Source organism: Triticum urartu, chromosome 1 (assembly GCF_003073215.2).
Source record: "Triticum urartu cultivar G1812 chromosome 1, Tu2.1, whole genome shotgun sequence".
Lineage (NCBI taxonomy): Eukaryota > Viridiplantae > Streptophyta > Magnoliopsida > Poales > Poaceae > Triticum > Triticum urartu.
Genome location: NC_053022.1, coordinates 400,218,281 through 400,228,102, shown reverse-complemented (window position 1 = coordinate 400,228,102; position 9,822 = coordinate 400,218,281). Strand labels below are relative to the sequence as shown.

At 49.8% G+C, this 9,822-nt stretch overlaps 2 protein-coding genes across 2 annotated transcripts; one reads left to right on the top strand and one right to left on the bottom strand.

Annotated features, from left to right (window-relative positions):
• The first annotated feature begins 440 nt into the window (after positions 1-440).
• LOC125514651 (UDP-glucuronic acid decarboxylase 2-like) lies at positions 441-4,215 on the top strand. Its single transcript, XM_048679992.1, has 6 exons — positions 441-1,211; positions 2,049-2,196; positions 3,118-3,197; positions 3,318-3,401; positions 3,499-3,573; positions 3,655-4,215. The coding sequence occupies exons 1-6, from the start codon at positions 582-584 to the stop codon at positions 3,967-3,969; spliced, it is 1,332 nt and encodes a 443-aa protein (XP_048535949.1). The 5' UTR covers positions 441-581; the 3' UTR covers positions 3,970-4,215.
• Positions 4,216-4,304: 89 nt separating this feature from the next.
• On the bottom strand, positions 4,305-8,997 carry LOC125514660 (caffeoylshikimate esterase-like). Its single transcript, XM_048680003.1, has 6 exons — positions 8,720-8,997; positions 8,473-8,566; positions 8,274-8,306; positions 5,385-5,531; positions 5,144-5,274; positions 4,305-5,033 (listed from the first exon to the last, which is right to left on the bottom strand). Exons 1-6 carry the CDS (start codon positions 8,738-8,740, stop codon positions 4,431-4,433), a joined length of 1,029 nt encoding a protein of 342 aa, XP_048535960.1. The 5' UTR covers positions 8,741-8,997; the 3' UTR covers positions 4,305-4,430.
• Positions 8,998-9,822: the final 825 nt, after the last annotated feature.

The window sequence follows — 9,822 nt, the reverse complement described above, 5'->3', positions numbered from 1 at the left end:
GTATCTAAAAAACCCTATTGTATATCTAAAGAAACGGATGAAGTACTATAGTGGTTTTCATCATACGAAAAAAAGTACTTCCTCCGTCTCATAATATAAGAACGTTTTTAATATTACTATAGTGACGAAAACGTTCTTATATTATGAGACAGAGGGAGTAATAGAAATGTTTTTGAAACTAATGGTTTTATTACTACCTTTAAAAAACACAGGTTAATTTCGTAGAAGCGGTCGGCAGGCCAGGCCAGCTAGCCGCCGACTGAGGCCCTGGCGATCAGGCCACACACGGCCGCCGCACCACCACCTAATCTCGCCGGCCTGCCCGTAGTCAAACCCCGCACCGCACCGTCGATCTCGATCGCGTCCAACGGGTCGGGTCCCACGAGAACCAGACCACGCGGCGCCTCCCACCCCGGCCGCAGCATAAATACCTCCCTCTCCCACCTCTGACACGCACCTCACCCCGCGCCCTTACCGACACAAACCTGCGGCGAGGTCCCTGCCCGCGCTTCCTCTTACACGGGGGGCCCTACACTTCTCCGGCCACACCACCGGGTCCTTCTTGCCTCGGCCCGCCGGAGATGGCGTCCGAGCTCACGTACCGCGGCGGGGCGGCGTCCCCGTCCGCGGGCGCCGCCGGGGCCGCCGGCGAGTACTCGTCCGCGAAGCCCGCCGGCTCCAAGCCGCTCGCGTGGCTGCCCCGCGCCGCCCGCTACGCCGCGGCCGAGCACCGCCCGCTCTTCGCCCTCGTCGGCATGCTCGTCGCCGCCGCCATCTTCTGCCTCGCCGCCCCCTCCGGCTCCGGCCCGGCCGCCACGCCCTACTCCTCCGGACGCGCCGCCGCCGTCTCCGGCGCGCTCACCCGCTTCTCCGTCGACCCCGCCGCGCGCAACCCCGGCCGCCAGTTCGTGGCCGGAAAGGTGCCCCTCGGGCTCAAGCGCAAGGGGCTCCGCGTCCTCGTCACCGGCGGCGCCGGCTTCGTGGGCAGCCACCTGGTGGACCGCCTGGTGGCGCGCGGCGACAGCGTGATCGTGGTGGACAACCTCTTCACGGGCCGCAAGGAGAACGTGATGCACCACTTCGGCAACCCCAACTTCGAGATGATCCGCCACGACGTCGTCGAGCCCATCCTCCTCGAGGTCGACCAGATCTACCATCTCGCCTGCCCCGCATCCCCCGTCCACTACAAGTACAACCCCGTCAAGACAATCATATCCTTTCTTCTTCTAATTCATTCAAAGCTCAACTGCTTGGATCTCGATGCTTTGACTTTTCCTGCCTTCTGGCGATCGCTAATTTTTATTTCCTTGCATTTTACTGGGTGGGAGATATTTGCGGTACAAGGGTCCTGTTCTTTTGCGCAGCCCTGCCGCTTGCTGCACATCTGGGTAAATCCCGTGCTCATTTCTGGATTGGGAATCTGCGATTGCAAGGGGGATTTCTGGGTGCGTGGAGCTCGGGATTTGCGCCACGTTTCGCGTCAATTTTGGAGCTTTCTGCGCGATACAGAGCTTGATCCAAGTTACCGTTTCCACCACAAAAATTACTCTGTTTTGCAGCATGCGAATGCGTCGCCTAGCGTTTAGTTCAATCAAACGTTGGGTTAGTAGAATCTGCCAATCTTGATAGGGAACAAGCATGGCCTCTGCATCACATATGCACACAGGCATAGCAAAAGTCGATTCTATCATCAGATTTTCTAGATGTGGCATCTCTAGACCAGTTTACTTTACTTTATGATCCAGTAATTGGAGGAGAGGAAAAGGCAAAAGCAAAAGCAAACTCGCATTGTGCTTGGATCTGGTTGAGCTGTAGGGCTAGCTTAACTCTGACATAAAGACAGTACAGCTAAACCGTGAGATCCAAGTGGGGGCGGTCCCTTTTTCCGCTAAGCAACTTTGCTTACTGTTCACTAAACATGACCTTCCTGTTGCGTGCTTTTGCAACAACCTTTTGGAGGTTTTAGTCCAACAACCAAGTTATTATGATGCAATATTGCGTTTTCCTTTGGGAATGCTATGTGTGATCCTTGACCTTCGAGATGGCACAAGACCAATGTGGTTGGTACGCTCAACATGCTTGGACTGGCCAAGCGGATCGGCGCCAGGTTCCTCCTCACCAGCACCAGTGAGGTCTACGGTGATCCCCTCCAGCACCCTCAGGTGGAGACCTACTGGGGCAATGTCAACCCCATCGGTAAGAACTCTCCTCAATCCTCATATTCCTCCAGCTCATTCTTAAGTGTGATCGTGTTAGGTGTCTCATTACTGTACCAGATCTATCATGATGATTTTGCTTATTGTTACACGAGGTTAGCGGGAAAAAGTAGATCCAAGTTGGATCATGCATAGTAGAAGTTGCCCAGTCTTTGCGTGGTAGGGACTGTTGGTACCAAACTAATGATGTTTCTGGTCTTCTGGACTCACGTTCATTACGTTTCACACTTCCGTATGATATTGGGGGTAGGTATGCTGAGCATGGATTTGGGGTTGTCCTAATTTTACTCAGAGTAGTTTTGGAAGTAGTTTCGAGTGATTTTGATTGTGGGGGTGGATTGAGAATAGAAAATAAAACATATTGCCAGTTGGGTTATATCTACTACCAGTAGTAGTATTACAGAAGAAGGAAGCACAAGGAGAGCAGTGATGAGGTTTTCAAAATAGAAATGTTCTTGAGCTGAAGGCTACTGTTATAACCAGAAATCCTCGTTTACTCAATTTGGGGAAAGGGGTGTTGGAATCTTACTAGCTGGAGATGCCGCCCGTGGAATCTAGATGGGGGGTGGCCTCCTGCGTGGTTTGATTCTTTCTGCTGGAAAGGGACAATTCTGGTAGGTGAAATGTGCCACATGGTGGATCTTGATCCCTTCTTAGTGAAGGAAGAAGGTGGGGCAAAACTATGCTTGCGCTTGACCAAACATCCACCAACCAAGACACTTAAAACAATTAAGAGAACGCGCATAAAAGGAGGGGAGTTTGTTGGGCTAGATAGCTACAGCTAGTCGTCGCTCCATTTTCTATGAGTGCATTTGTCATGTACTCTTTGAATTCGTTACATATAGAACGTATTACTCATTCTCCACTGATGTGTATGTATGTATGTTTCTCTGGACAACAGGTGTCAGGAGTTGCTACGATGAGGGCAAGCGTACAGCTGAAACCTTGACCATGGACTACCACCGTGGTGCCAACCTTGAGGTATTTGTCATTTGTGCTATACTAATATATTGTTGCAAGCACTGAAATTTCCATTCCATCCGTAAGAAAATAGGTCTGTATGTGTAGTGATTGGTGTATTTTGTTGTATTCACTATTCAGGTTAGGATTGCTCGGATCTTCAACACCTATGGCCCACGCATGTGCATTGACGATGGCCGTGTTGTCAGCAACTTTGTTGCTCAGGTAAACATACATACACTGCTGTGCTCTGCTAGTTTTAAAACTGTAAGCTTCCTTTTATTCTCACAAGTAACATCCAAATGCTGTAACATGGTGGCAGGCGCTAAGGAAGGAGCCTTTGACGGTTTACGGCGATGGCAAGCAGACCAGGAGTTTCCAATACGTTTCTGATTTGGTAGGTCATCTCTAACCATGAGTGAACAATAATTATGGCAATGCTATCTGGAATGCGCTTTCTAAAATAGCCGTCTTCCAGGTTGAGGGGTTGATGAGGCTGATGGAAGGTGACCACATAGGGCCATTCAACTTGGGTAACCCTGGTGAGTTCACCATGCTGGAGCTGGCCAAGGTTGTCCAGGACACCATCGACCCGAATGCACGGATCGAGTTCCGTGAGAACACCCAGGACGACCCGCACAAGCGCAAGCCAGACATCACCAAGGCCAAGGAGCAGCTCGGGTGGGAGCCCAAGATCGCCCTCCGTGACGGTCTTCCCCTCATGGTCACTGACTTCCGCAAGCGGATCTTCGGCGACCAAGATAGCGCCACCACCGCCACCGAAGGCCAGTAAAGAGTAGACCGGAGTACTATACTTTGAAATTTTGGTGGCCTGCTTCTAGCTTGCTTCTTGGTTAATCCCCCCACTGACAGAGCTATGGCCACGTAGTCGTCGTCGAGAGTTTTACTGCTAAATACCTTGGTTGTTGATGTAATGTTATTCATTTTTGTCTGTCGCCTTCTCCGCCAGTCTCAGCTATACGGACAGATATCCCAGTTGGATTGTTGGATATATATAAATCAAATCTGGATCTTCTAATTCTTTGTTGAGAAGATAGCATTATATGGTATAAATTACATGTTGTTTCAGAATGTGGATCTTCCCAGATGCTTCAGGAAGCCAATCTCTGTCTAGAACACAAGAAACTTCAGAGTGGAGCAAAACTTTATTCAGTTTACTGAGCATTGGTGCAGCACAGTATTTACATGCTTTCATCTGCTGCTTCTCTTTTCCTTGCACAAACAGTTCCATGTTTACATTCTACATTGCCCGCAGAGGAAGCCACCTCGCCGCCGAGGTATCGACACCGGGCTGTCCATGCCGCTGCCGCCGGAAACCGGCCGCCGTTGGTACCTTGCAGGCTCCGACGGGGCACTTCCTACCCGGCCGCCGTGTTCAGGCTTGCGATGATGGCTGCGCTTGTTGAGCCAGGCGACGATGTCGGCAAAGACCAGCTCCACATTGTCGTCGGGCTCGCCGGCGGTGAGGCCGTGCCACATCCCGGGGTAGAGCTTGATGGTCTTGTCGGCGCTGGCGGCCCGGTCGTAGAGCGCGCGGCTGACCTCCGGGTCGGTGACGGTGTCGGCCTCGCCGTGCAGGATGAAGAAGGGCATGCTCACCTCGGCGAGGCTGTCCTCGACGTCCATGCTGGTCCTGAGCAGCTCCAGCGCCGTCTTGAGCCGCGGCTTGTCCTGGTAGATGAGCTTGTTCCTCCTGATGTGCTCGCGCTTGAGGGGGTCCTTGAAGGCGGAGTCGATCACGTCCTTGGTGGGCACGATCTTCCAGGTCGGGATGAGCTCCTCCACCTGCGTCAGAAGGGTCACCACCACCGGATGCGGCTTCACCTTCTCCGATATCTGCACCACCACCATGCCATCAAAACAACAACCTACACATGAGCTAGCAGGCAGAGGCAGGCATTGCAGTAGAAGTTCATCAACATGGCAGGAGAAGTTGATGGCAGCACCTTGCACATGGGCGCCACGAAGACGGCGCCGTCCCAGAAGGCCGGGTCCCTCCTGTGCAGCAGCAGGGCGACGGCGCCGCCCATGGACTCGCCGTACAGGAACCGGCTCTTGCTCCGGTACTCCTCCATGTCTGCGCACGGAGACAGAATGCAGCGTCTGGTTCAGTCGTCCGTTTGACGATCGACCAAACTGCAGACATGTTCGTATGGAAACCAAGCAGAATTGTAAGGTGATTTCTACCGCAGATGGACTTGAAGAAGCGGTCGCAGTCGGCGACGAGGCGGTCGAACTTCTGGATGTAGCATCTGGCGCCCATGGACTTGCCGTGGCCTTCGTAGTCGATGCCGAACACGCCGTACCCCGCCGCGGCCAACTTGAACCCGCACGCTGTCAGGAAACAGTAACAATCACTTACAACTCCGTACCCAATTACAATCAGTTACAGCTCGCGAGACAACGGGGGTTAGCTGCGTCATCATATATATACAGGATGAAATACTGTTGCCTACGATCACGACGATAGTGATATAGATGAAATTGACAGATGGAAATGGAAGAGAGAAAGGACCGCGTCTGCAACCATAAACAAAATGCCTGTTTATCCAAGTGGTCAGAGTCACAACTCACAAGCAATGGTTCGTCACTTGGATCGTAGCTGCTGGTCAAAACTGCAATTTCCTTCCTTCTGAGCATGGGATCGATGGGAGCATAATAGGTTTCTGACTTCTGACCAAGTATTTGTGATGTATGCAAACTGTATCCAACACACTTGTCACACCATTTTTTAGTGACAAGGTGCATGAAAGATGGGCCAACACGCACACTCGTCCATATCCAATCCAAATATGATGACCTTCCTACTGTTTCTTCGTTTGTCAAGTCAAACTAATTTTGGATACCCATGTACCCTGAGTAGAACGGGTTTCCAAAAGATGGATTTCTGAATAAATGGAACATACAACATCTCCTGCTGAGTGCTGACTGACGATCACCACTCTATTATTGCTTTCGGGCACTATCTTAAAAGATACTAAGCTCCATAAAAATGAAGCTCTAGGGAGCTCTCTCATTGAATCGGGGCTGGGCCGGGTGCCATGTGGGACCTCGTTTTCATATGGTGTTTTGCCTTTAAACGCCGCTTTCTTCTGGCATAATGGGAGTGCCTTCTGTTGCTCTGCATCGCCTTCATTCTGCTCACTGACAAAGTAAACCCTCTATGCCAAATGTTGTTGAGGAGGGCCAGTTAACCTTCCGACGCAACAAACAATCTATGTGCGGCACGCCACTATCACTTCGAATGTAAAGGTTACATCGCCTTTTATGTCGGCATTATCAAATGAACATATCACGTGATGGAACTTGCAAATTGTGCTGCCATCATCTTCCCTCCCTATCAAAACAGGGGAAATTAATAGGAGAAAAACTCCTTCACTACACGAATGGGAAGAGGCGACACATAGAGGCAAACACACTATGCACCACGAGTCAATCTTTGGCAGAAAAGCTGGGTGGGCAAGGCGCACAACTGCACGCGTTGCTCGGTTTGCAAAACAATTGGCGGAGAATTTTCCCGACCTCTGCACCAACTAGAGTTTAATTGTGAGTATCGGTATTTTAGTCTTGTGGGCAAAGAAGTGCACACACTCATTCGCTAACGTGGCATATAAATAAGGAATAAAAACCATGTGTGGGTCAATTGGTTCATTGAAATCAAACCGGGTGGATAGGCCGCACAACCATAGACCCAACCACTGACCTTTGGTTTGTTTGAATCAAACTCTCCAAGCGAAACGCTACCAAAAGTGGGCTGGTTAGTTAACCTTCTACGGCAACCAACAATCTTGGCTGCAGCTCACCAATATCACTCACGAATATAAGGTTGCAATCACCTTTTATGCTGGAATTATCAAACGAATATGTCGCGTGGTGGAACCTTTAGGAGGGTGTTGCCATCATCATCTTCTCTCTTTATCAAAAGCAGCTCTCACTCGCAGCCGAACAAAAGGATCCCACCAATACAAGTGAGAAGAGTGTTATTAACTGCCACCTATATTGTGTTTAACTATCTCTCTGTGAAAAGATCAAATGAGAGAAAGAATAGATGGTGATGCGGTTCTTTGTGGGTGGTAAGTAATTGATCTGAATCCGAGACTACCCTACAATGAGCAAAATACTTCTTCCATATGTCAACTCCTTTTCTGTAGTAGCAACGTTTTCAAGACGATTTTCAGGCATGTACCCTCGACAATTAGTTCTGAAATTACGGATATACTGCATCGAATAAGACCATTGTCAGCATATATATAGCAGCATCTGCTGCTGAAAGCTGTCCAATTCATGAAGTCACGGTATCTATCACCAGCCAGTAGTTGTAGTTCCCTATCAGCATCTGCAACCTATTCCTTAAAGTACACGGCAATTAATGGTCTCTGGCCGCTAATTTGCTTACATAAAATTCTCCTCTACCATCTTTCCCTAGACTGCAATGCAATGTGATGTTTTTGGAGAAAACACAAAGCTTCCATTTCGATCCATTTATAGAGAGAGAAATATTTAAAATTCTTTTACGATCAGCAACGCTTGATGCGTCGAAAGAACTTGTGATACTATGCGACTCACAGGGCTCTTTCTATGTTAAGGTGTACTTTAATGATCGAAATGCTCTTATATTTCTTCACGGAGGGAGTAGCTGTTAAATCTTACTGGAGGACATGATCAAATTAGGCTAGAGAATGCTCCTGGCATCACCAAAAAGGAAATAAGAAGGCTCGTAGCCTCCCATGCTACTCCCATGCTCCTATTAACAACCAGGCTGAGGCTGACGCATGCATCTAGATTCTAGAAGGATCAATGGCGCTAACATATATGAAGCCTAGATCCGCAGTGCATGCATGTGAAGTCATGGATGATGTAAGAACAAAGATACATGAATTCAATATATATAGGCCCATAAAGATACGACCGCACACCGAAAATAATTCGTGAAACATTATCTCTTGTATTAGAAGGGCTTCCAATTCCATACCCCTCATCATGTTTCTGAATTTTCTCTGAAACTGTCTCTAAAAACAATAGAGGAAATAAACGAGATTGGTAGCAAGAAGCACGAAGATTAAGCAGCATTAGTACCTCTCATGAAGACGCTGCATTCCATGCCATACCCTGAAGCAAATGAACGCACATACAAGAAAAAAGAGAGGAGAGAGTCAATGTGGTATGATATCATTGATGAAGCCACCGGAATTAGGCATAGCTACTGTTGAAGTTAGAAATGCGCAAAGCTTCGGCAGCGGTCGATTCGCAAATTAAGCAAACGAGCAGTACGTACCATGGCAAAGGAAGACGAGCGCCTTGGGCGAGGAAGAAGCGGGCAGCCAGCCGCATGTGAAGAGCTGCACCCCCCTCGGATTCCTCACGTATTCCTGCAGGATCAGCCGAGAAACCATCAAACGCATCATGATGAACATGATCAAGATCCAACCACTCGCGCATGCACCGTCGCTGGCAGTGCGTGCTTGCAACCGAGAGATCAAGCATGTCGGCATGCATGTGCAGATGGAGTTGCTTCTGCTCACCTCATGGTATTGCACGTCCATCTTCCTGGTTATCTGATCCCTTGAGCGCTCAGGAACTAAGCGGGGATCAAATTAACGCGAGTGTTGCGATCGCGGGGACTCGATTGAAGAAGCAGCAGTAGATGGGCAGACGGGGAGGGAAAGGGGGCTAGAGAGAGATAAGAGGAGCTTTGGTCAGATGAGGGGAGTGGGAGGAGGAGAGGGAGGGGAGAAGGCGGCAGGCGTGTCGAGGAGGGGGAACACGTGCCCAGCAAACGTCTGCATTTCTGCATTGGAAGTGGGAAGGAAGGTGGAGGTTGGTGACCCGGATTCTCTGCGGCCCGGAGCCGTCTGGGGGAACAGCCCGTAAATGGTTGTCGTGGTGGACTGGTCAAGGCCACGGGATTCTGATAACTAGAAAAACATACGGGGTCACATTAATATTAATATTTTCATACATATCAAGTTACATTGGCAACCTTTTTTACCATCAGATCCTCACTCACACTCTCTTCCTTCCTTTTCCTCACTCTCCCCCCCCCTCTCTCTAACACACACACATATTCATTTTATTGGGTACGGGACCATAATCCATCTATTTCACACACACACGTTAGTGCATAACAATATGAATTATGTGTATTATATTTGCCACCACGACTGAGGGAATTAAATCGGCCAGCCACAGCTTCAAGAATACGCGGAGGAGGTGGCCTGGGTCGGCGTCGGCGCCATCCGGCGCGGGCCACGGGCCCGCTTCCAAGTGCGTCTGCACGCCGGCCACTCACGCCGGGTCCTTCAAGTGCCGCTTCGACCGCACCAACTCCCAGGGCCACGGCCACGGCCAGGGAAGCCGCCCTTCTTCGCCCCCTTCACCGGTCACGGCACCCGGCCTCGTCCTCCGGCACCGTCGCGACCCAGTGACGCAGCCCAAGCATCGGTCTCGAGAATCAAGAACGCTCGACAACGGAGAGGGAAGGGAAGATCATATGCATGTCATAAGAAAGGGAGTTTATTTACTGCTCCCTGTTGGAAATATGCCCTAGAGGCAATAATAAATTGATTATTATTATATTTCCTTGTTCATGATAATCGTTTATTATCCATGCTATAATTGTATTCAT

What these genes read in the sequence shown, in the direction of transcription:
- LOC125514651 (XM_048679992.1), top strand. Translation starts at nt 582, where the DNA reads ATGGCGTCCGAGCTCACGTACCGCGGCGGGGCGGCGTCCCCGTCCGCG. An exon ending in ACCGTGGTGCCAACCTTGAG is followed by an intron (nt 3,198 to 3,317) that starts GTATTTGTCATT and finishes TTCACTATTCAG; the next exon opens with GTTAGGATTGCTCGGATCTT. An exon ending in TCCAATACGTTTCTGATTTG is followed by an intron (nt 3,574 to 3,654) that starts GTAGGTCATCTC and finishes GCCGTCTTCCAG; the next exon opens with GTTGAGGGGTTGATGAGGCT.
- LOC125514660 (XM_048680003.1), bottom strand. Translation starts at nt 8,740, where the DNA reads ATGGACGTGCAATACCATGAG. An exon ending in GCTCGTCTTCCTTTGCCATG is followed by an intron (nt 8,307 to 8,472) that starts GTACGTACTGCT and finishes CATTTGCTTCAG; the next exon opens with GGTATGGCATGGAATGCAGC. An exon ending in ATGCAGCGTCTTCATGAGAG is followed by an intron (nt 5,532 to 8,273) that starts GTACTAATGCTG and finishes GTTTCCTGACAG; the next exon opens with CGTGCGGGTTCAAGTTGGCC.